Below are 26,901 nucleotides of genomic sequence, written 5' to 3'. Positions count from 1 at the left end.
CATGAAAAGTTTTGAACATATTTTAAATTCTTTTATCTTGTTCTTAACTGAAGGGAAACTGGATCCTCTGCAATTTGCATACCAGTCTGAAAAGGGAGTCGAGGATGCTAAACTCTTTTTATTGAACACTGTTTTTAAGCACCTTGAGAACTCCGAGGCTCATGTTAGACTTTTATTTGCAGATTTTTCCTCTGCTTTTAATAGAATGCAGCCTCACATTCTGATCCAAAGACTGGCTTCTGATGTTAACCTCCCAGATCAGCTTCTTTTATTGATTTTAAGTTTTCTTACAGACCGGTCTCAGCGGGTTCTTGTTAATGGAGAATTATCCCCACCTTCCACTTGTAACACAGGGTCTCCTCAGGGGTGTGTCCTTCCCCCTCTCCTTTTTATCTTGTACACAGACAGTTGCAGATCTTCAGAAGAGAACAGATTTTTAATCAAATTCTCAGACGACACTGTTCTAGTGTCTCTGTTATCTGCAGCTGAAACTAACCACGGGCCTGCTTTATCACAGTTGGTGTGACACCAATTATCTTGATTTAAATGTGGCTAAAACAAAGGACATGGAGATTGATTTTTTATTGAGAGTATTTTAACATTTTCATGTATTTACTGATTTTATGGTCTGTCTCTTAAAGACAAAAACAAACTGAAGGGTATTGTCAAGACCTGCTCTAAAGTAATTGGTGTTAGACTGAGGGACCTTCCCTCTCTGTGGAAGGAACAGGTGCTAAAGAAAGCCAAGAGCATCCTGGGACAGCCCCAGCATCCTCTGACTCCTGACTTTGTTCTGATGCCTTCAGGGCGTCGATTTTATGCTCCGACACGAAAAACCAACCGTTTTTCGCAGTCTTTTGTGCCCTCAGCCATTACATTGTTGAATTTAGATAAAAGTGTTTTTTTAGGTTATTGCTGAGGTGACATTGTTGTGTGTTGTTGTGGAGCTAAGGAGCACTCATTTTAAACTACGATGGTCTGACACATTCATGTGATTGTGTTCTGTGTGAAACTGCACTGGAAGTGCTACAAATGAATTCACCTCTGGGGCCGATAAAGTTTTCTGAGTATGAGTCTGATATTTTCTTGTGTTTATCTGAGGTACCATTGCAAGTCTTTTGAAATATATCTGGGATGTTTTGATTACCTGCTTAGTTGTTTAACTTTAAGACTGTGTCAGGGCTGGGTGATGACGTCAGAGGTGGGCGGTCATGTTGGACATGTTTCCCGCATTGTATGAAACAGAGATGAGACAAATCTTGCAGACATTGTACATCTTGTTAACACATTTTGCTCCCTAATCCTTATATTCGACGGCGAACCCTAGATGTCTCCACACCACAATGACCGGCTACGATGGCCGTTTTGGTTTCGCTCTTGGACCACTTTGTTTTTGAACTCAGAGCAAACCAAAGTTCACTCCGATTAACCCAGAGCACCTCAAAGGATGGGTCAGAGAGCGGTTCTGTTAAGAGTCTGCACTTTGTTCCCCCTCTGGTCACCTCTGTACTCTCAGTACTCAGATCTCCAGAGTACTGACTGCACTACATCTCTCAGCAACCCCAGCGCACAGTTCCTGGATGCCACTCAGCAGTCTCTCATTGACAGTCACCCACAGGACACTTGGGGTCCAGATGACTCCACCCATATATTGATGTGTGATTCCTTCTATGACAAATGTGGACAAAGGTGGACAGGATTTTATGTCTGCCATGGACATTAGTGAAACTCAAAAATCAAAGATAAAAAAAACTTTGTTCCAGATTATTGGAGGAAACCAACTCTGATTCACATTAAGAGGACTGAATGTGTCCCGTCTGAATACAACCCAAGTGTCTTTGGAAGAATTGAAGCCTCAGGTTCTGTTTTTGAACAAAATTTAGCCAACAGGTTAATTTCTTTAAACTAAAAAGCGGAAGTTTACGTCCAGCCCTCATTGATGTGAGCAGGTGTCAGCTGTTGATCCCTTTACATCTATAAACCCTTTCCAGACTTGGATTGGGATTCTTCTTTTCTGTCTTCTTGGTTTCAGTTTAGTGATTTTTGTTGGCTGGACTGGCAAAGTCATGATCAAACCAAACTGGAAATGTCACTTGAAATGTTCTGTGGCGCGAGTCATTTCAGAATGGGACATTTTACTACTATAGAAATTTAATGAATGTCCCTAAAAGGAATCCCGAAGTCTTATAACTCATTACAGATCTGTGGCAGTAACATTATAAGATAAAGAACTGCTTTGACGTAACAGTGATCTATGACGTATAAAGTGTGGAAGTAAGAGTTGTGTAGAACAAACCTCAACACCAAAGTTAAACAGGGTCAAAGTCTTTGGTAAATGCTCTCTGCGTTTGCGGCGGATCAGCCGTGGACGGCAGAACTTGATGATGGTCCATTACTCTTCTTTAACCGGTGTCTTGGTGCTGAATGCTCCTTGGGTTTGTTTAACCACAAATCCTTAGAGCAAACTGAAGCTGATGATAAAAGTGCATCTCTATCCATCACGGTTCAGATGAGCCACAGCGAAGAGGAAAACAATGGAGCAGAACCGGGTCATTCTTCATGGCTGCAGCCACATTGATGGAAACTATTACCTGTGTGTAAACTCTGACTGTGTCCCAAGTGTCTGTGCTATACTATTACGATGTGAACAAGAGATTACACAGTGCAATGGTTCAAGATTTAAACTAGAATAACAAAAACAAAAAAATAGAACACAAATCCTTATTCAAGGTAAAAGAGAAGTCACCAAATCTGAAGAGAAACCCCAATGAAAATTCTAACATGTTCTTGTAGCATTTTTAGTCATGATGGAGAACATGCAGTTTATAAAGAAATATAAGATTCATATTGTGTTTTTGAGAATTTCTTTATTTGAATCAATATTAAACAGAATTGGATGGAAAAAGCTTGTATTTCTTTCATAAAATCTGTAATTGTTGGGCCAAAGTCGTCCTGCTCCACTCCTTGCATGAGCCCGTTTCAAGAAGCAGGTTATGTTGAAACTCTGTTTCTGGTTCGAGAAACGGAGGTAACTTAAACCCGGGAAAGAGCCTCAAACCAAACCCGTTTCATGAAGCGGGTTAAGCTGAACTCAGAATCAATCACTACGGCAACTGAGTCTGTGAACGTAACCTGGTCGGTAGCAGGTTTTCTTCAGGAAACTTAGAGTTCTCTGCGGTCTCCGCCCCTTTTTAAAGTGAAAGATGTTCAAATATGAGTTCCTCATGAACATTTAGAGAACATTCACATTAGAGACGTCACGTTTCCACCACACAGAGACTAAAATGACACGTCCATTCATAGAGGAGACGAGGAGGCTGGATTAATCCAGAGGAAATGTTATTTACTTCTAGAGAGGATTTGGAGGACACGAGTCGATTGCCTGGCATTTCCCAATTTATTTGAGCAATACGGCTTTCCAACTATTAATAATATCAAGTTATCTTTTCCTCTTTTTAACCCTCCCGCTCTCTTTGGGGTCCAGATGACTCCACCCACATATTGATGTGTGATTCTTTCTATGACAAATGTGGACAAAGGTGGACAGTAATATATGTCTGCCATGGACATTAGTGAAACTCTCTGTCTTGGAAGGACTGTCTTGTGGGGTCCAAATGACCCCACTTTCAATGTTAACAAACCAAGGAGAGCGGAAGGGTTAAAACCCTTAACAACAGAAATCTTTAAACCTTAAACATTGGAGATGCTTGTCAAAGTGCTTAAAGAGACATATCAAGCGTTAATGCTGTGGTTAGTGCGGCCGCCTTCCAATGCAGAGGTCTGGTTTGTGCCTTGGGGGGGTTAACAAAATGACCTTCCTGACATGATTTAGTTCTTCTCCTGAACTGAAATGATTCAGATGTAGTCGTACGAGTTAACTCTGCAGATATTTGTTCTCTCTGTTTTACCGCTGCAGCTGTGTTGATCTTCTTGATGAAAATGTGCTCGTAGTCGGCATATGCTTGCAGGAACTCATCAATTTCTGTCGCCATGAAGTATAAAGCCCTAAAGGAGTTTTTTCCCGTTACCATGGTGAATCGTGCTGTCTTTGCTCCAATGATCAGGGCTTTTAATGGTTGTGACGCTCGCACCTGATTCTGATTCCAACAACTTCAAGTTGATTGAATCAAACTTTATCATTTTTTTTTCAAACTTTTTCAGCTGCTCTGAAACCGAAAACTCTGAGATTTTGAACTCTGAGTCAGTGAACTTGTAGTTCTTAGTTCTGAATTTGTTAAATCTGCTTCTTAAAACGGACCCCTGATCATCCACTTACAGACAATCAGATCCATGAACGTCTTTGTTGTCCTCGTCTGAGCTGGAATCTGGATCAAAGGTCTGTATTGGATTGCTCTGATATTTGCTAACTATTTTTGTTGTATTGCTATTGTTAAGTTGAGGCTGTGAGCAGCTGTAAACTAGTGGGAGAGAGTAAAGAGATCTCAGCAATGAGGAGGGGTGGGGGGTTGTGAATCAGGGGCAGGAACATAGTTTGAAAAAAGAAAATAGACTGGGTGGACCATAAGCTCTCTGAACCACTTTGTATTGGAAGTGGTGCTCCTCGAGATCAATCCCACCCACGACTCTGAGGCAAACTACTGATGAATTCCTGCTCCTCATCTTTTGATGTATTTCTAGTAGTCTTTTAAGTAGGATTATTTTGTTTTTATCCAAAATCTGAAAGAACTGTCATTTTCAAGGACATAGTTTCTGCAGAATGGCAGCTCATTAGTAATTCTCATCTGAGTTGTGGGCAAGACTGTTGGTGCAGAGTAAGCCTGCCTCCTTCCTGTCACCCATACCTGAGAGCTCTCTCCAGCTAGCTTACAGCCCCTCACAACTTTAACCTAACATTAGTGGTGCAACAAAAACAATGAGCAATATTGAACCTCCAGCCGTACAGCTTAGACGAGAAAAACAACGACGTTCATGGATCTATTTGTCCGACAGGGGATTCTTTAGAATTGTAGCGGAGTGAAGAGACTTTGGCTTGCCCGTGGCATTTACTGCGTCACAAACCCAAGCTTTTTCAAACCACTGGTTTTTACCTGCACCTTTTATCTGATCCATCATGATTTGAATAAAGAAATGTTCAGTTTTAATTTTTATATCTGTCATCAATAATGAGAAAAATGCAACAAGAACATGTTAAAAACATCAAAACACCATTTTCATTGTAGTGGGTCTTTAAGTCTCTGTTGGCTCAGTGAAAATATGATCCAGAAACAAACCTTCTCTTTATGTTGCTGACAGCCTGTCATTGAATTATACGTTTTGTGAAAGAGGAGTGAGATCAGATATACCAGATAATAGGTAACTAGTTCATTGAAATGTATTGGTACTACAGTAATACTACTAGTATCTAATGTGAATGTCTGTTGTTCCTTTGTTGAAATAAGAACAGGAGCAGACATGCTGTCATCTGTCTCATCCGTCAGAATGCCTCGTATTTACTTCATCAAATGGTTCTTTTAGAATAAAAAGAAAAAAAAGCCTTTCTGAAATAAGACACTAGCTATGTCCAAATTCCCCCAAAATATAGTGAGTTAACTCACTATATTGTTCGTTTTCCATTTTCTAGTGCTGTCTGAATCTACTAATTCCAGAATCGAAATTTCCCAGAAGTCTTTGCGAAAATCTAGCGTGCATCAATGCTTACTAGATTAGCATATATAGACCACAATGCATTGCGGTCAAACAATTTAGAAACAAAAAACGTGTTTAAATGTATTTTTTAATAAACCATCCACATTTTCAACATCGGAACACAATGGAGTCATAAATAAACGTTAAATGTTCGTATTCATTGAATTTTGACTTTGTGAAATAGGTGACGTCATATCCAGCGTTTAGAAAAACAGAAGAAAGTCGTGAGCATCATATCCGAATTGTCTTTAAGATACAGGGCACTATAAAGCTTTTTAGTATTTAGGAGTTAGGGGAGTAATTCGGACACAAACACTCCATTTCTGTTTTTTGTGTCAGTATCAGACCAGCGATAAGCCCGATGGTAGAGGTGGTATTTTGAGGCCCACTGGTTTGAAGACTTCCAGACAGAGGCTGTCCAGGTCTGAGACTGCCCACTACTGTGAATTATTGAGGAATTAAAGTAGGGTTTGATTTCAATAAAATAAAAAATAAATGTCTTCCACCATGAAGCAGGTCTAAGGGATTGCTTTGAGCAGTTTAGTGAAAAAAGTGCAGCCTCAGAGACAGATAAACAAATAAAAACCAACACCTCTGCATATGAATTACTGCAGATTCTTGTAAGTTTCCCCCGAGGTTTGAGGGACCTAAGGAGCAGGGGGGTGGGGGACAGGGGCAGGAAGGATCCCCTCCCTCTTTTCACCACCTTGACCAGGCCCTTTGTTCCCTGATGATGTATGAGACAGCATCTCCCTTGGAGTACCACAGGAACACGACAGAAAAGCACCAACACTTTCCTGTAATGGAGACTGATGGGACAGCTCCCACTCTCGTCACTTTGTGGGCTACTAAGATTGAGTTGGCGCTGCACTGCAGGCTCCGACGAGGCCCGTGGCCGCTTTGACGGGGCCTCTCGTACAGGAACACTCAATGTGACAGCACCTCACGTCTGGGTTTGGCCACAGATGACACATGGGAGGATGGACGGGCACCTGCACAGGTCTTTGTGGGATGGCTGATGCTGGAGGAAGGACGATCATTGGCCCTCTGGTTCCTGATGGACATTCCTGGGATTTCTCAGCACAGCATTCAATGTGAATGGAAGTCTTCAGAGAGGAGGACTTGATTCATCTGTCACATCAGGACAGCACCGCTCTGTATGAGAGCAGGAAAATAGTTTAAATATGCCTCAGCTATAAATGAGAGAGAAGGTCAACAAAGGCTGGGAGCTTCAGGAAACATACTCATGCAAATGTGTGGCCTTGGTTCCACATCAGCTGTAGTTTGTTCTCACAGCAGATAGTGTCTTCAGCAGGAAGATTCACAGCTTCTGATTGAATGACTTCATTAAATATGAAAATGGATTTCACTGTTCATGCCACAATTCAGTGATGCATGAATGGACACCAGGTATACGTCACCTCACTGATCTCTTGTTTGGACTAGATGATGAGTTTCAACCATTGATATACACTGCTCATAAAAATTAAAGGAACACTTTTTTATTGGGCCTGGCATAAATTGAATTAAACCTGTCTGATAATGTTCTTGTTGGTTAACCAGCTGAGTTCCTCGTTAATCAATTTCAGCTGTATTGGTGTTCATGGAATTAACAACAGGTGCACTTCAGTGGCAACAATTAGAAAACCCTCCAAACAGGACTGGTGTTACATGTGGAGGTTATTTCAAGTTTCTCCCTCTTGATCTTTTTTGGCTGGTTTTCCACTCGTGCTGATTTTGGCTTGATAATTATCTCTACTGGCAGTATGAGGAGATTCCTTAACCCTACAGAAGTTGAACAGGTTGTCCAACTTCTCCAGGATGGCACATCCACACGTGCTGCAGCAAGAAGGTTTAATGTGTCTCCCAGCACAATCTCCAGAACATGGAGGAGATTTCAGGAGACTGCTGGTTATTCTGGGAGAGCTGGACAGGGCCGTAGAAGGTCCTCAACCCCTCAGCAGGACCCATATCTGCTCCTTTGTGCAAGGAGGAACAGGCTGAGCACTGCTCGTGCCCTACAGAATGACCTCCAGAGGGCCACTGGTGTGAATGTCTCTACCCAAACAATCAGGAACAGACTTCAGGTTGCTCCTCAGACTGTACAACAGCTCAGGGATGCCCTCACAAAGATCTGGGAGGAAATGCTACAAGACACCATCCGTCATCTCATTAGGAGCATGCAGAGACGTTGTCAAGCATGCATACAAGCTGGTGGGGGCCACACAAGATACGGAAAAGCATTCTGAGTTGCAGAAATTAAGTTTTGGAAAAACTGGACTAGCCTGCCACATCTTCATTTCACTCTGATTTTATGGTGTCTACACTATTGAGCCTCTGTAGGCTGAACACTTTTATTTCCATTAAAAGACGTGGCATCCTTTTGTTCCTAAGACACTGCCCTGTTGTTATTTGTATAGATATCCAACTTCAGATTGAGATCTGATGTATCTAATGGGGTTCTTTAAAGGGCTCCTTTAATTTTTGTGAGCTGTATACAACTGGATTTCCCCTTGCCTCTTTGCTGCTATAGACAGAGACGTGCGCATGCAGGCACCGTTATTATGCGTTGAGAACACTGCTGTTTATGTGGAGGACAGGCAGAAATCAACCACAAAAATCAGGCTCGTTCCCTCATTTCTCAACCGATTTTTATAAAATATGACTGGAATTAAAGTCTAGAAAATGATTGATCTTGTGGTATGTTTAAATATTTATTATCTATGAAGATAAATCTGTTAATAGTGCAAGAATTGCGCCTTCTGCTGTTATAGATAATGCATTGCTGTCAAATTAACAGCTTCTGAATATCTGTAATTTTTTATTTTGTCTCTGTGCTAAAATCTATTTAACTGAACTTGTAAATACTTGTCACCCAAGCCCAGAAAAGAGGGAGATTGATGAAGTTTAATAGCACGAATAACTGACAAAGTTTTGAAACAAAGCCCTTTCCCTATTAGAAAAAAAAATGTTACCAAATTTTCAAATGAAAGTACAAATGTATTTCAGTATGTATTTTTGGATTACATACATAGTAATCTCAATTGCATTCAAAATTTACCTTCAAATAGACGATCTCATTGTACTTTGAGAAAAAGGCTCCAGCTAGCATCTTTAACTGATACAAGAAACATTTTTAAACTTGATGATAACATCAAATACATCTGCCAAACTGTTAAGATTCAAAAACAGAGATAATAGCAGTAAATGTTGATGCAGGTTAAAGTTTACATCCACAGCTCCTTCACTAACATCTGATCTCTGCTGTGTTTATGTCACTGAGCAGAAAGCTAGCGTTAGCGTTAGCGCTGTATATTCTAGCTGGCCTTTCTCCGGTCCGTACGACCAAGAAAAAAACTCAACACTGGCAGCACAGATTTAGAAAATTATGTGCGAACTCACTTTTCACTTACTTGCCAAAAAAAAAAACCGACAGAAAAACAAGATTCAGCCGAGCTACATGATACTGTGCCAGCACAACAATATGCATCTTGGCCGCACGTTACGTGTTCCCAACATGAATTCACATCAGTTTTGGTGCAGGTTGCATGTAAATATGTGCAAATAACATCGGCCATATTTTAAAACATCAAACATTAATAAAAACATACATCGAAGAACCAAACTAGCATGTCTCTCATGAGTTGCTAGCACCCACTTTAGCGCACAGTTCATGGTTCCCAGCCTGATTTCTCTCTATTAAAATGAGATTCCTGTCCTGTGATGATTCCTCTCAATACCATTTTTTTTTTATCAAGGTTTCTGAAGTTGATTGCAAACCATTGCGTCCCCTTTTGTGGTTCTTTTTGTACTTTGGACCTCCTCTGTTCATCACTTGGGAAGACTTGTGCCATACATCACATGATCTCCAATCCAGTAATATATATCAATGGTTTCAACTTATGTAACAAGAAAGACTGTCTGGTCAATAGCTCTGCTCTAAAATGAAACATTAGGTTTAAAACAAACAAACAAATAAATTAGGGCCAAGAATCGATAAAAAAAAAAAAAACTAATTAATCACAAACTGGGAAAAAATTAACAGGAATTAATCGCAATAATGTTTTTTTAGTTACAGTATTTGCCTAAATTTACACACGACACTGTTCATTTAGAACACGCATTTTTAATTAATGCTGTCAATTGATTAAAAATATATCGGATTAATCACACTTTTGTTTTGTGATTAATCACAATGTTTTACCAGGTAAATTTGATGACAATTCTGAACAAAGTACAACAGAGAGAAAATGTTCCTTCATTTTTATTGTCTGAAATATTTACATTTATCATGTGTTGACCCAGAAGAGTAACTTGTGTGTACAAAACACCTCAACAGTAAGATAAGCAGAACTCTAAAGACTTTTATACTCCAAGAGAGCAAAGATGCTGACATACAACAATAAGAAACAAACCTGCACACCTAAAAAAACAAAAAACAAAAGTTCCGGTCACTGCTCTATACCAGGATCTGGCCTGCCTCCACATTTTGCCCGGCCTCCTGAAAACTGTCAGAGATGCATGATTTTTTTCTTTTTAGTCTGGCCATGCAAACGAGACCTGCATGAAATGTGCCTTTTATTCCACTCTTCTGCAGGCTTGGCTCCCATGTGGTTATATATGGCTTTCTGGAAAACATTAAATGTTTGAGTTCAGTTTTCAACTTTTTCATCAGAGAACAAAACAGCTATGTGGGCCTCACAAGAAAAGGTTTAGGACCCCTGTGCTATACTGTGCTGGCTGCTTTAAAACAACGTTTTCTTTCATCTTCTAAAAATAATAACAAGCATTAAGAGGTGAACGTTCTTCCTGAACTGAAGCTTCATTTATGCCATCGTAACTATCATCATTTTTATCTTTCTTTTGCCGCTGCAGTCAAGGGCCACCGACGACCCGCCAGACCACAGATCAAAGAGTTCGCTTTTTGTGAAAAAACGATCTAAATAAAAAAATAACAAGATTAATGAATTAAAAACTGCTTGAATATGTATTTATTTTGTAAATAACCATGGTATACGTGTGGAAAAACCCAAATAAAGGTTTTAATGCACGCTATGGATGACTGCACTGCCGAGGCAAAGTGAAAGACTGCTGCTCCATGAGGTGAGAATAATTACCATTAATGAATATTAATTATATTTTGTTAATCATGTGTGTTAACGCATTACCGCGCACAGCCCTAAAATTAGGGCTTAACTTAAACTCAAACAGCATCCACACTAGCATTACCACAGGGAATTGCATATATCTAGTTCATAACTATGTTAAAAAGTTACAGTTTTAAAGTTTTAAAAATATAGTTTTATAGTCTTTAATAAATGTTTATCCTGTTCAGCCAGCGACCTAAGGTGTGTTTTGGATTTTGGTCCCTTGTGCGATCGAGTTGGACTTCCCTGGCTCAGAGGGAGGTCCAAGAGGTGGGGCTGCATGTGCTAACTCAAGATTCTGCCAAGAATAAATTCAAAGTCAACTCAGACTTACATATGTTCAATCTCCTGCAATTTAGCAAAAGCGTTCACTTGATAAAGATGCACGAACAACCTCAAACCCTTGATCGTGACACAAAAAACATCCAAACCATTGTAGTGATGGAGGTTGAGAGGGCTCCTCAGAAGCAGACGAGTGCAGCAGACAAAAGATGAAAAGAAGGGCAGACCACCGCAAGAACAAAACAAGGAAGTGACGGCGAGAGATTTTCTAACATTCAAACGAGAGTCATTGAGGCAGCGAGACAGAGAGCACAGTGTTTTATCTCAAGAGCTTGTTCGAGTGATTTTGTGTTCCTCTGTGAGTGTGTGTGTTTGTGTGTGTACAAGGGGGGTGTACCTTTCACCAGAGAAACTGTGACTCAGACAGGAAATAGATGCTGTGATCTTTCAGAGATAGAAGTCTAATTACTGAATTACAGAATAACATGATGTTCCCAGAACACAAAATCTTGACATTTGCACTTAAATGCCTATAATTGATCATTGTACTTGATAACTGATAAAGTCATGTGAAACCATAATAGCAAAAGCCAGAGAAGGAACCTTAAAAGGCCAATAGAAACCTCAGTACTCTCATAGTAAAAACAACATTAACAGGCAATGAAAATCTACTCAAAGGAAAAACTAAAGTCTACCGTGAACATTTTTGGCTTAGCTGTAGAAATCATAAATAAACTCCATTGAGAATCAAATAAAGCAAAACAACAAGAACAATGATTCTGACTAAATCACACCACTCACAATAATTAAGAATCATGTTATGTACTTGAGTGCTTTTCTTATTTGGTCTGAATTTTAATGAAATAAGTAAAAATTCTCTTTGATTAATTTAATAATAGTTTGACATGTATTACCCAAAAGTTAAGACAATAATAAATATAGACCCAAATAACAAGCACTGACCATGTTTATGTCATATTTCCACCATTTGTTGCAACAACATCTTGACCGTGATGTCTCCTGCTCCTCACCATCCTCTCGATGTTCTGAGGCGTTCCACTCTTCCTCAAGTCTCTGCTTCAGCTGGTCCCAGACGTGCTCTATGGGGTTCAGGTCAGAGGTCATTGCTGGTCATACCATATAAGGCTCTCCCACTTCCTGAATTTCAGCTGTGACATTTGTTTCACCATGTGGTGGAGCGTTATCCTCCATGAACAGAGGTTGGGGCTGTACTGGTGGATGATGATGGTTCTATGATGTTTCTCATATAAGAACATGAAGGGACTGGACCATCTGCAAGAACCAAACTGGTTTTGCTCTGACTTGTGATGTCTGTCCAGACTGTTGCATGTCCTCCACCAAAGCAAACCCTGCAGATCATCTTGACGTCGGGGTATTGCTCACCTCGCGTTTTCCAACAATGTTGATGATCGTTATCTCTCTGCACGGTGACCCAACTCTCATCAGTGAACAGGACGGTCGACCATTGCTGCATTGTCCAGGTCACATGGTCTACTGCAAATGTTCATAGCAGTGTCTTGGTATCAGTCGAGTCACCTGCACCGGTCTTCTGTCATTCCAGTCAAAGTGGTGGAGTTGGTTGTGAATGGTTTGTTTGTAAACCCTACCCTCACATCTGGTAAAGAAGTCTAATAGTTTTTTTTTCCTAATTCTTTTTTCTTCTTCTTGAATAAGGTGTACTTCTATAGCGCGATCACCAGTTGTCAAACTGAAACATCCTCCAGGAGAAGCAGAACAATGTTTACAATGTTAATGATCTGAACATTTTAGTTAGAACTTCTCCTTTAGAGAATCCATGTAACACTGGATGATATTAACAATCTCATTATTTCACTGATACATTTACAGTATGTGAACTGGATCAGAGTAATATGAATATATTCAAAACATATAGTAGATTATTAATGTATTTATAAAGAAATGTGTATAAATGTGTAAACTCAAAATTTATTGTATTGAAGAATTGAAAGAATCGATTCAGGCTCTTGTGAATCGAATCGTTTCTTGGAATTATTATCGATACCCAGAGCTGGCGCCATAGTCAGGCTGCTTCTCTATTTAGCAACATCGTGTCTTCAGGTCCATTTGAATGATGAACTTGGAATGACTTACTGGCAAAATTAGCTTTTTAGACCCACAGAATGTTGAAATTCATGCCACATTGAAAAGGTTTTTCTATTTAGGATTTTTTTTTTTTTGCTGTAGCCCCGAAAAGTAATTCACACTGTAAACACTGAGACCACTGTGTGGAAAACACTAAATGAGGTTTGTCTGTGACCACAATACAATTGACTTGCTATCCCAAAGATCTGTGAAGTGAAACAAACACTGTATATGACATCCACTGAGTTTTTCTCTAAGTCCCTAAGTCATGTGTCAAAGTCAAGTCGAGTTGATTTATTCTGGAATAATATTCCTGCCTTTTTGTTGTTCATAATAATGTTAAAAAGTTACGGTTTTAAAGTTTTAAAAATTGCCATTCTAATAGCGTTTTAGATTATTTTGGCATTTACTAAGATTTTTTAAGGTATTTTGGACTTTAACTAATATTTCTGCTACATGTTAGCTGTTTTGGCTAATTTGGTATTTAGCCAATATTTTTAGCTGGCTATCAGCTTCAGCGTTTTCACCTATCAGCTTCAGCGTTTTCACCTATCAGCTTCAGTGTTTTTAGCTATCAATGTCAGCATCTTCAGCTGCCAAATTCAGCTTACAGCATTCACACTAGCATTATCACAGGTAATACTATATATCTAGTTCATATTTATATTAAAAGTTATGGTTTTAAAGTTTTAAAAATGTTGTTTTATAGTGTTCAATAAATGTTTATTCTTTTTGGCCCGTGATCTAAGGCGTGTTTTTGATTTTGCCCCCTTGTGCGATTGAGTTTAACACTCCTGCCCTAAGTCATTGTGAGTAATTTATATGTATTAAATGTTCTTGTTTTAGTAAAGCTACATCCAGTCAACAGTTCAATATTCTGGTCATTCTTGCTGAATACTGCATGAATACAGGATAAGACTATCAGAGGCTGCGAGGAGATCCTTGGTCATCAGAGGAGCTGAACTCTTCTGTTCAAGTGAAGTTATGCATCACTGTTTGTGTTCATGGAAAAATGTTTTGATTTTGAATAAATGTCATATGATCAAATGTTTCCTCTGATGAACCAAGTTTTGTCTACTTTCTTCTTCTGAGACAAGCTGCTTTATGTTGTTCCTGCCAGCATTCTTGTGAACACAGGAGTCAGGTCTGTCTCAGTGGTAATGAGGGCACCGAGGACAACAAGTCAAAGACTCGTTATATAAAAGAAAAAATAATAACAAATCGGATGGAAAGGAACAATCTGTATATTGACTCAAACACAAAGGCGGCTCAGCCATACATGAGGAACTGTTACCATCGTCTCATTGTCCCGTTATGCTAATTCCAGAGGTCAGGAATGTGTGCATGAATACAGCTGTGTGTCTGCTCATGAATATGCGTGCATGAGGACAAACCCTTATTTGATCACTCATTCACAGTGGGATGTTCACCTGTCCCTCCATCAACGGTATGAACACATGGTGTACACTTATCTAAAGTGAACATACGTGTGTGTGTGTGTCCTCCCGCTGTGCATGTATCTCTGTAAGTGTGCATCCAACTAGCGGTCCGTCTGTCCATTCAGGGTTCTTTGGCAGTCTCTGAACACCGCATGATGAAGCTCGCTTGACTTCTCTGCAATGCCAGTCATGCACATTTTAAACAGAGGAGAATAATGTTGGCTTTATGTCTGAGGACCAGCTTCAGATGCAAATAGGATCTCAGACAAACAGAGGTCTGAGACAACTTTGTCCTCAGTGAACACATAACTCAACAATGTTGTTTCATGCACACAAACTCACAATGGTGAGATGAACATCAGAGACTGAAACTGAGTGTTTCTCCAATGAGATAAGCTCCTTATTATGTGGTCTTTGGACACTCAAAAACTCCAAGACTCACATTAATTTGAGGTCTGCAACTCACAGCTGGGAAGCCCCATGCAACTCTTTCAGAAATTAAACATGTTGTGAATCACCTCTCCTCTTAAACCTCTGCTCCCTTTAGGAGGCAAATCCTCTGCCTCCATCCAACCTGCTCCCCTACATCCTCCTCACCCATGTCCTCCTTCTCTGCATCCATGAACCTCCTCGTTGGTCTTCCTCTGGGCCTCTTTCCTGGGATCTCCAACCTCAGCATCATAATTAAAATAATTAATTCTCTAATTTCTCTAATAATTATGAATAATAAAAATGCAGGAATATTATTCCAGAATAAATCAATTTAAACCTTAAACAACTTTCAATATTTTACTCTTCATAAAAATATGTTTTGTCAAATTTATAGAAGTTAAACAAAAGCGCAAGATAACATCGGGTCATTAATAGCAATAAAATAAAATGATCTGGAGGGCCGGATAGAATTACCTGGTGGACCGGATCCAGCCCCCGGGCCTTGACTTTGACACATGTGCCATAGAGTAAACCCCAACTCTCCCACAGACCCTGGAATATATGGTAGTAGTGCAGTGACAGTGTTCCTGTGTCATCCTCACACAAATGAGAGTACGGACCACAATGCAGCGTCCTCATTATTTCTCAAGAGGATTTTGTTTGCTTTGTGTCCCCCGTTCCCATCACACATGAAACATAATCAGCCAAGCCACACAAATACACTGAATGACATGTACGGAAAAAATGAAAGAAAAGGCACACATTGGGGGGGTGGGGGTCCTCAACGTAAACCCTCTCCACACATGTGATCAGCAATGTTCACAGTGTTTTGCTGCAGATGACTCAGCCTCTTCTTTGAGAGTGTTGGGGATGTGAGTCAGCAATGGGGTTCATCATGATCACTTCCTCCTGCTCCTACAGACACTGTCAGTCACCACGAACCTCTAATTCTGCAGCGTCTTAATATTTATGCATGCAATTTGAAATAAACAAAGCATCAAATGTACATCAGCTAAAAAGTATAGCTTAAACTCTAAAGATATATTTTTGGGGGGTTATAACTTCTATTGCAAAATAAACTGATCACTGCAGTTGTGACAAGAATTAAACTGTGGATTGCATTAGGGCTGGGTTGATTAAATTGATTAATCGATTTAAGCTTAATAGATCAATACTCGATTCATAAAAATATATATCGATTTAGCACATAAAGCTAAAGTCCGCTAGCTTGATGCTAATGTTTAATGGAATTTCCCATAGGAGGGCTAATACTGACGCTCGGTTGACCTAAACATACATTCTGACTAAATGAACATCTTTATAAACTCACAAACATGAATTTTCCAAACTCTTGTAAGGAAATATATTTTAAAGTAACCATGTGTGGTCCGAAACAGTGGTCCCCAAACTACGGCCCACAGGCCAGATCAGGGCCACCTCCACATTCGTCCCAGCCCCCCACAGACTATCAGAAACACCGATGGAGAACCACATAGAACGGGACTTTTTATTCCAGCCTTCTGCAGTCTGAACTATGATGGAGAGGAGAGAATATTTATTGGTTTAATAGTGATTCACTTTTTCTTTATAATTATTTTTCTTGTGCAGGTATTTTTAGACGTTTATAGCTCTTCAGCTCTTTCAGCTATTAAAACATTCAGCTCTTTTTACGCTAGATTTTTCCACTGTTTTGGCATTTACTAATTAATTCAAGGCTGTTTTTGAGTTTAGCTAATATTTTAGCTACATGCTAGCTGTTTTGGCTAATTACGTTTTTTGCGGCCTTTTTTAGGCTAATTTGGGGCTTAGCTAATATGTTAGCTTTATGCTAGCTGTTTTGGCTAAATTATACATTTTACCAGTATTTTTAGGCTAATTGGCATTTAGCTAATATTTTAGCTACATGCTAGCTGTTTTAGCTAACTTAGAATTTTTTTTTAATTTGGAATTTTGCTAACATTTTAGCTAGCTCTCAGCTTCAGCATTTTTTAGCTATTAGCTTCAGTGTGTTTAGTTATCAATTTAGCATCTTCAGCTATTAGCACTAGCATCTTCAGCGGCCACATTCAGCTCACAGCATTTACACTAGCATTATTGCAGGTAGTGCTATATATCTGCTCATTCTTCTTGAAAAAGGTGTAATGCTACAGTGCAATTGCCACCTAGTGTCCAAACTGAAACGTCCTCCAGGAGAACCAGAACAATGTTTACAATGATAATGATCTGAACATTTTTGTTAGAGCTTCTCTTTTTGAGAATCCATGTAACAGTGTTAAAAATGAAATTTCACTAGTATATTTTACAGTATGTGAACTGTATCAGATTAATGTAAATATATCCAAAACATATAGTGGATTATTAATGTATTTCTAGACAAATTGGTCTAAAGTGTGTAAACTCAAAATTGAATTGAATCGAATTGAGAGGATCAAAAGATTCGATAAAAATCTGAATTAAATCGATCCAGACTCTTGCGAATCAAATAATTTCTGGTGTTTATGTTCTTTGGTTTGTTGTAAGTTTTCAACCATTAACTTGACTCAACAGGAACATTTGAACATGTATCTCCAACTTTCAGCTTCAGAAAACATTATAATTTGTCTATGCTGAATAAAATTAAAACTGACCGTTAACATGACGTAAATGTGACCTGTAGAGAACTCAGAGGAGCATCAGACCCTGTGATGGAGGCTGGACAGGGAAGGGCTGAGGAGAGTTCAATGGCCTGTGTGGCCTTCCCCTCTCAGCACAAACTTCTCCCGGTGGCTTCTGGGAATTGTAGTAATATTAGATTTTAGGATATTTATATTCTATTTTAGCCATTAAAATGACGTCTAAATGCCAAATTAAGTTAACTTTTATTCATATAATTAAGTAAAACAAAAAAATTCTGGCTTATTTTTAAAATAAATCTGAAAGTAAAAATTGTGGAGTTTCATGCGGTACTTCATATCCCAGAATCCCTTTCGTTCCGCGCGCAGACTCTCAGAGGGTGGACGAAGCAGAGAGGAGACGGTAGAAATGAGTTGTAGAGGAGAAATATGACATTTACAAGTGTCATTTTCTTCCTCTTTATCCCGGTTACCAGGTTAGATATTTTCTGAACTTGGACCGACCACCTCCGTGGGACATTCGGGCAGGAAAAAGCCCCGGAAAGGCGCTTCCTTCGGACCGGAGCCGTCGACACTTTGATAACCGCTAGAATGCCGCGGGACAACAAAACCCCCCTAATCCAGAAAATAGCGAAGCAGGCCAACGTGGCCTTCAAAGGGATGAAGACTTCGGCCAACGGGGATAACAAGGTGGTGGCGGATAAACTGATCTCCCTGGTGACCGCCGTCAGGGCCGCGGACCTGAAGATCGCTCCCCGCAGAGGCAAAGGCGGCTCCGGGGCGGCGGGGCTCCAGAGCCCCCCGGTCACGTACATGCACATCTGTGAGACGGAGGTGTTCAGCATGGGGGTGTTCCTGCTGCGGCCCGGCGCCTCCATCCCGCTGCACGACCACCCGGGCATGAACGGGATGCTGAAGGTCTGGACTGCTGCAGATGTTGTGCTGGTTCTTTTCAGTTAGGTTTTCCTCACCTGTTCTTACCTGCCTGACTCACCTGGGCCTCTGACCGCACAGGCTTGCTTCAGCAGCAGATCCAAAACCTAATGGATTTGGTCTAGAAGGAGAAAGAGCAAAGTGATCTAATTTACTTCTATGCATTTGCAGACTTATGATGTGGAAACAATCTTAGGCTCCTCCCATTCTTCTGTTTTGTTTCCAGACTATCAGGGAGCTATTTAGAAAGTTCTTTAGGTCTTCCTGACCTTCTGAACCTCTTCTTCTTCCACACTCTACTTCAGTTTTTCACTTAGAACTGATTATTTCCGAGGAATTTTTCTTGTTTGTTTGCTCAGTCACTTAAAATGACCCTGATTTGATTGAATCAGTGATGTGTTTTCACAGAGAAAACCTTCCTGTTCTCCTGGAGATGCTCAGGCACAAGGACTGAACCTCAGTCAGTAATAGATACTGCAAATACTAAAGGAATGCTGGTAAAACGCGACTATTCTGAATTGATTTCATACTCCTGAAAACAATATCAACTAGAAAAGTTGCATAACCTGCGATAATGGTAGTGTGAATGCTTTTTGCTGAAAATAGTCACTGAAGATGCTGAAGCTTTTTCCTAAAAAAGGTGACACAATTTACTTTAATTGCTGAAGGGATTTGCTGAAAATGCAAAAGCTTTTTCAAAATGTTAAATTTGGTAAAAGACTAGAAATGTTGTTAAAGAAATATGAAAGAGCACTGAAGTTGACCTAAAATTAGGAAGAATTGTTATCAAAATTGCTTAAAAATCCCGAATATATGCCAAATTTACAAAAAAATAGTAGTGTGTTGCTAAAACATGAGCTAAACTCCAAATTAGCACAAAAAACCTCAGTAGATGCCAAAAAAGCTAGCTTGTTGCTCAGGTATTTGCTAAACTCCAAAATAGCCTAAAAATTCTCAGTAAACTAAATTAGTCAAAAATGTTAGCATTTTGATAAATTAGAAGCTAAACTCTAAATTCCCCTAAAAACCCTCAGTAGATAACAAATTAGCCAAAAGATGTTAGCATGTTGCCAAAATATTAGCTAAACTCCAAATTAGCATAAAAAAGTTCAGTAGATGCCAAATAATCCAAAAAAAAGAAGAAGCTAGCACATTGCTTACTTACTAGCTAAACTCCAAAACTGCCTAAAAATCCTCAGTAAACTAAATTAGCCAAAAACGTTAGCATGTTGCTAAAATAATAGATAAACTCAAATTTTTGCAAAATTACTCTAAATGATGAAAACATAGCCCATGAATATATTTAAAGACGTGTTAAAAAATCTACTTAAAATGTTCGAATTTGAAAACTTTCTCATTCATTTCCTATGCGGCATGTTTTTCTCAATATGTCAAAAACTATGAAGTTTATGAATACCAAATATACAAACAGTAATGTCCTGAACGAGCTGAACCTTTTGATACCAAGATCATTGAAATCACTGAAAGTGTGATTGAGTGTTTAAGTGCTGAAAAAGACGTACAGAAAGGAGCATTAGTTTAATTGTGTGAATGATTACTGAGCAATCACACAATTAAACTATTTTGTAGTTGTTGTTTTTTCCAAGTTAAAATTAGATTTTAGTTTTTCAAAGGAAACTCGGAGATCCCCAAACAAGTGACAAAAACATCCAATTTCCCTTATTAAAAACCTCAAGTATGTCCATCTTCAGCATGGTCGTATGTTAACCCCATCCAAACCTGCACCCACCTCAAATGTCAGGATAACAGAAGTAAGGAATTAGTATGTGGAAGGAGAAAGCAGAAAAGCACGATGAGTCCAGAAGAAGGAGGAGCCTCTTAATGTCATTTTGGGGGGAGGAGTCCTGTGGATGTGGTCATTTGAAATCTGAGCAAAAATGTGGTTTCCATTTACATTTAGGCTAAGACTGACTGTTTGGCAGGAGTTAATGACAAATGTCTGAACCAATCCTGATCCAAGCCCAGTGTCCATCCTCCAGTCTGAATGAATCCATTCCTGCTGTTAGAGGTGTGGTGCTTGGATTAAGTTGCCTTTAAAATAACCTAAAATGGCTTAAAATGTTTGATAAGATTCAAAAAGCTGGACATCACGCCTGTTTCCATGATGAGACATGATGTCTACAGGTGTGTCCACCTGGAGTAATGGGGGAGAGGCCAGAATTTTAGGATTTAGAGAGTTTTGTTTTTCCCCTAAATGGTGTGAAAACAAACAAAAAGACCAAGTTTGCCTCAAACTTTGATGGATCTTCCTATATACTTTGGACAGTGACTTTGGGACAACAATGAAAGAAAAGCAGAAATCTTTGGTTTAGGCTCTTTGACATGCCTGCATTTACCAGTGGACTACTGTACAGTACATTTACAAGCAATGTCTGGGTAAAACCAGTAAATATTCTAGATACTCCAGTTTAAAGAGATGCTCCTTTTTCTTTTTATTAAAACTTTATTTCATATGATGATGAATTTAAATTCAGCAAATAGAAGCATTTGTGTCTCCTCTGAGGTCTGTTCAGCCCGGTTCTTCACTCCTGTTGGTACAGTGTCTTCAGTAAATGTTTGGTCTGTTAGCTGAAGGCCCACCTGGCTTAATCTGTCTCTTATTTCATTAGGGAGACAGCTGGCTGGGTTCCTCTGGATTCCCTTTTCCCGTTGGAATGCTATCTTTGATAAAAGAGATCAGGAGTACGCTCGGTCCAGTCAGGAAAAGGGATCCAGAATCTGCCAGTCCACCTTAAATCTCAGAATCTATGTGTTTAAAGTTCGTCCTTATCTTCAGATGTATCAGTTTATTATCTATATGTGGCCTTAAAAGCTGTAGCTCTTTCCAGTTTGTGTTTTGGTGAATGTGGTGCATTCCTACAATGACTCAGTGTTTCATAAACAGAATACAACCTCCTACAAACTTTAAGCTAATGTACTCCTTTTTTCAACATGTTATTATAAAGTAATCTAGCTAGTTTTTAACAGATTCCCATGTTGGCGTGCTTGAAGGTTAAGCCTCAAAATCACAACATATATAAAAAGAATAAATGGAGTATATTTGCGAGGCTGAGACTTTGACGAGCAGTGTGCAAAACAATGGCGAAAAGGAGCTGACATGTAATGAGATAAAAAACAATCTAGTAAATAAAAGAATGTAGTAAATGTGTCAAACATAACCTGGTGTCATCTGGTCATGTGACCCTGGCTTGTGTGGGTCAGAGTCAGCAGGGAGGGGGAAAGGGCGCCGCTGATCTTCGGTTTATTCCAGAGAGGCTTGTTTTGCTGCACATTCACCGTTATTGAATCCATGCTGATCATGGTGATCACTGCGGGCGGCTCTGACGACTGATGCATGACATATGGCGCACCATGAACGCAAGAGCGAGGTGGTGAGAATGCTAGTCATCAAATTGCTCCTCTTAAAGAAAAAAATATGAAATAAACTTGTATGTTCTTGTCGTTCACTGGACAAAGCCTTCAATCCATAGTGTCACCATGCGTAACTCCTGTTAGGAATGAAAGTGCAACACATCCCTCCAAACATGCTACAAACCTCTTTCAGTTGTCATGTCTCGGCCTGATTTCCTCTGATGACCGTCAGTGAGGTGACATCCGTGTACTGATTCAAAGCTCTGCTGGGAGTCATTTCTAGAGAGCATCCAAATAAATACAGACAAGTTGTTGACCAATTTCTGCTCTTCTGTTGTGGGGTTCTGATGGCATCTATCCAAATGGGGCTTCATCCATCAGAGGTGGCTTATCTCTTGATCCGGTGATAGGAAACCACATTCCCTCTCTAATGCCTCCATGCATTGCCCTGGTAAAACTATGAGGAATCCTTTTGGGTATGGGATGTAGCATTTGAAGCTATGAACACGACTCTTACTACGGGTTCTTGAACACATGTTTAGCCCTCACACTGGACAAGAAAGGAGCGTCTATTTCATCTTTTTCTATTGTTTGCTAGCGCCACCTACAATTGGAAGAGTCTTGATGAAAATCTCGCAGTCAAAATTTAAATTTGTTGTGAAAAAAAATAGATTTTATCTTTTGGCCGTATCACCCAGCCGTCTGGTTCCATACATCACAATGAAACCTGAGTCCCTGAGTGGTCAAAGTTCAACCTGTTTTAAATTCGTTCAGTGACTGCACGTTTTGTACGTAGAGCCCAAACACGATCTTAGAGACTTGCGTCTCTTAAGACTAATTGACTAAAAGAAAACAACCAACAACTAATTTATTAGTCGATTAGTTGTTACTTTATATTATATGGAGTCAGAGTGTAGTAAAGTTAAAAACTGTAATGGCATCCTGCTAGCTTTGTGGACTAATTTGACATTTGTTGAGGTTTTTTAGGCTAATTTGTTGTTCTAATATTTCAGCTACATGCTATTGGCTAATTTAGGATTTTTTTCAGTTTTTTAGGCTAATTAAGAGTGAAGCTAATATTTCACCTGCATACTAGCTATTTTGACTAATTTTGGCTTTTTTGTTTTTTTGGTTATTTGGAGTTTTGCTAATATTTCATCAGCATGGTAACTGTTTTGGCTAATTTAGGCTTTTTTCAGTTTTTTGGCTAATTTGGCATTGAACTAATATTTTAGCTGGCTATCAACTTCAGTGTTTTCAGCTATCAGCTTCAGCATCTTCATCTATCAGTTTCAGCATCTTCAGCAGCCAAATTCAGCATACAGCTTTCACACTAGTAATATCACTGAAAATGCTATATATCTAGTTTTTAGTTAGTTTAAAGCTAATGATGGGTAAGATTTATGCTTTACATCTAGTTTGCGCATGATCCGATTACTCGACCAATCAGAAAAAATAATCAGTGTTTAGTCAACTATTAAAATAGTTGCTTGTGGCAGCACTACTCCAAACACACATATTTTTCATTGGAAGTGGCTGCTAGAATTCTACTTGAACGAACGTTTCCGAGGGTGGTGTGAATGATGTCAGGGTTTTTCTTACGTCTCATTCTTCCTCTTGATTGGGCCTGCCTGTGTCTATCAGCCTGTGTTTTTTTCTTCACCCTTCCCCTGCTGGTTGTGTCATGTGTGGTAGGCACTACCATGTTGTTTCTGAAGTTGTCATGAATTGTAATGGGACGATTCCGTCTTGCATTCTTTGTGCGTGCTGTAATCTTACAGTTGGGTTTTAGCTGGAGATGTACCTCACTGTCACATGGTTTGGGACACCCTGTCCTCTGGTTATGCGTGCCATGCCATTTAAGGTTTCTGGTGTCACAAAGGTGGGAGGGTTTTTTACTTCTGGTTCTATTTTAATATAAGGTAAGCAAACTTAGCAAAATTTGTGTCGGCTATTATTGTCCCTCTTAGTCTTGGAATGATCGATGACCCAGAGAAAACTCTTCATTTTAGTCTTTATTCTTCTAGTTATCCTTCCTGTGTTTCATTCATTTGAACACACACTATCTAATAGGGTCCTTATCCTGGAGGATAGATTCCCCAAGGATCAGGTCCAACGGCTCATACGAACCTTCAGGAGAGCCTGGAGATGCAAGACTGCTGGTTTCCATCCACCTGTTGCTCCTGTGTTTTCTTAGGATCAGTGAAAACACCCCACTAGGGGTGTGCGACCTTTAACCCCAAAGGCTCTGGTTTTTATGGACCAAAACCCAGCGAGAGCCACAATGTTCACCAAAAAACTCAATTTATTTCTGTTTTTGCAGTCATTAAGCCATAAGTCTAACATTGGCTTTTAAAGCAACATAGTTGCATTATAACGGTGCAATGTTTTTATATAAATAAAATTCTAATTTATTTTACTTTTGTAAGCAATACATGCGAGTTCCTTTCAAAATAAAGTGCACCAAGTCAAATAAGATCACCCTGCCTCAAACTTGGTGTATTCCGTCAATATGATCCTCTGTTCTCCTTGTACTTACTTGTATAAAAATGGCAACATCTGTGTGGAATCCAGATTTGTAGTTTTTATACTTTTAACAGCAAAACTTGCACTGAGTAGATTAAACCTTTTACAATCAGTATGCTCAGTTATCAACACATGAAATATCTAAACAGAAATGACAAATCTTTAGTTAATAAAACAAAAGAAACAAAACTACAAACCCCAAATTATTATTAGTGTTTTTCTTTTAAGTTTAAGAGCCACAATGGAGGGGTAAAAGAACCCCGTGTGGCTCCGGAGCCTCAGGTTGCAGACCTCTGCACTACACCAGTCCTCTTCTGACCTTCATGCTTTTTCACTGTATTTATTATTTTTCCTTCAAGTCACCTTTTAACTGTCTAACTTGACCCCATCAGACTTCTTAGAGCTAGCAGTTCTTACATCAGCAACAGGTCACTTTTGGGGGTTATTAATCAGACCCCTCCAGACTGTAAATGCTCTTTTATTCCTCAATCAATAGTCAAAACTGTTCACACACTCCTGGTATTTTTTAAGAGTTGAAATGATTCTGAAGCTGATCTCGTTAAAATGTTCTCCAGTCAGCAGAAAAGACTGAATGACTGAGACTGCAGAGCTCTGTTTTCAGACGCCCTGTGAGCTGATCTTTATCTTAAGGTGGACTTCCTCATGTATGGAGAGAGTGTGCAGGAATTCCTGGAAGGCTGTAGTCAGAAGTCCTCATCCTTCGGGGTTTTACTGCTTTCATTGTAACGCAGATCTTCACAAAAACCCCCTCTGTTTGTCCTCAGGTTCTGTACGGAAAGGTGAATGTCCGATGTTTTGACAAGCTTGAGGGTGGCTCCACCAAGACCGGCGCGTCTCCTCCCTTCGAGCCTCCTCTGGAGCCGCTGCAGAGGGCCTCCGTGTGGCGCTCCGTGCTCCGCTCCGTCGCCCAGTACTCCGAGGAGAGCGGGCCGTGTCTCCTCACTCCTGTTCGGGACAACCTCCACCAGATCGACGCCGTGGAGGGGCCTGCTGCTTTCCTGGATATCCTGGCCCCTCCCTACAATCCAGACGACGGGAGGGACTGTCACTATTACAAACTGCTGCAGACGGCAGCGGAAGAAGGAACTGTGGCGAAGGGAGGCCAGAAGGAGAAGGACGAGGAGGTGTGGCTGCTAGAAATCCCTCAGCCAGAGGACTTCTGGTGTGGCGGGGAGCCTTACCCCGGCCCAGCCGTGGTGATCTGAGGGGTGAGCCCTCTGTCCATTCACGTGGAGAAACGCAGGTCACCTGGAATCCAAACGGACCCAAAGCCTCGCTTGAAGGTTCTACTTCAGGCCCGGTTGCATCCACTTCCCAGACTGCATCCGACAGTTGTGCTGCCTTGTACACAATGAATGTTTTCTGCCAAATGGTGTGTGAGTGACGTTCAGCTCCTCTGCTGGGCCTCATCGCCGCTGCAGAGATCCTCCACATCGTCACGTGTCTTAATGCCAAAGCCTGTAACTGAACTCCAGCTGCCTTATGTGCCAATGTTTGTCTACGTATCCAGAAGAAGATTTTTTATTATTATTGACGTTCACACTACAGTAAACACATATATGCACATACTTTATCGTCTCGTAACGCCTTTGTCTTAACCTACACTACAGTATTATCTTAATAAAGCCGACACTTTGATATTTGTGTCGTACGTCTGATCCGGAGGTTCCATTTGAACTTTGACACATTTCCATCACAAACAGCTGTGTCTTCTAAGCAGTTTTTGAAAGTCAGGGAGCTGCCCGCTATTTGAAGGCCAAACTCAAGATGGCAGCTTCATAACAGGAAGTAAGAGCGGATTTTACTGTTCGGCTGATCCTCGTCTCTTACATCTTATAGAGGATGTTTCTTCTGGCTTCAGTAACTGGAACTCATGTAACTGAGTGATTTTCAGTGCAGATCACAGCTTCTAAACTCCACTCAGAAGATCCTGTTGAAGCCTCATCCCAAACCAAAATGTCTTTGAGACGTTTCTTCATCACTGTTCCTGTCAAGTCACTGTATGTTATCTGAGACTCTTCTTTGCTCTGTCATATGTTACACTGCACAAAGTTCTTTGTCAAAAGCATATTATTTGGATGTTTCTATGTGGAACAATAAAACAGAAGAGTGAAGACCATCAGACTCATCTTTTTGTGACTCTCAGATGCTGAGAGTTCTTGTAGTTCCATTTCCAGCTCTGATAACATCTGAGCTTCTGGTCTACAACAAACTACTGTGGTGAGAGAATTAAAAAAAAACTTCTTAGTAAGGCTGCCAGAAATGATGATTTTAATAAAGTTAAAGTCCCACTATTTGTCACGCACCTAGGTGTGTGAAATTTGTTCTCCCCATTTGACCCATCCCCTGGGGGAGCAGTGAGCTGCA

At 40.0% G+C, this 26,901-nt stretch overlaps 1 protein-coding gene and 1 long non-coding RNA gene across 2 annotated transcripts; one reads left to right on the top strand and one right to left on the bottom strand.

Moving 5' to 3' along the window:
* Window positions 1–9,906: 9,906 nt before the first annotated feature.
* LOC112162337 lies at window positions 9,907–17,900 on the bottom strand. Its single transcript, XR_002922049.2, has 3 exons — window positions 17,698–17,900; window positions 12,039–12,175; window positions 9,907–10,274 (listed from the first exon to the last, which is right to left on the bottom strand). It is a non-coding gene; the product is annotated as an uncharacterized LOC112162337 (long non-coding RNA).
* Window positions 17,901–18,022: 122 nt separating this feature from the next.
* adoa (2-aminoethanethiol (cysteamine) dioxygenase a) lies at window positions 18,023–26,653 on the top strand. The gene is made up of 2 exons (XM_024298136.1): window positions 18,023–18,600; window positions 25,299–26,653. Exons 1-2 carry the CDS (start codon window positions 18,274–18,276, stop codon window positions 25,737–25,739), a joined length of 768 nt encoding a protein of 255 aa, XP_024153904.1. The 5' UTR covers window positions 18,023–18,273; the 3' UTR covers window positions 25,740–26,653.
* Window positions 26,654–26,901: the final 248 nt, after the last annotated feature.

This window comes from Oryzias melastigma, linkage group LG19 (genome assembly GCF_002922805.2).
Source record: "Oryzias melastigma strain HK-1 linkage group LG19, ASM292280v2, whole genome shotgun sequence".
NCBI classification, from domain to species: domain Eukaryota; kingdom Metazoa; phylum Chordata; class Actinopteri; order Beloniformes; family Adrianichthyidae; genus Oryzias; species Oryzias melastigma.
This window is presented reverse-complemented; position numbering and strand designations above follow the sequence as displayed.

Bases quoted from the DNA above. Each gene is read 5' to 3' on its own strand.
- adoa (XM_024298136.1), top strand. From the start codon at position 18,274: ATGCCGCGGGACAACAAAACCCCCCTAATCCAGAAAATAGCGAAGCAG. The intron at 18,601-25,298 runs GTCTGGACTGCT...GTTTGTCCTCAG, and splicing joins GCATGAACGGGATGCTGAAG to GTTCTGTACGGAAAGGTGAA.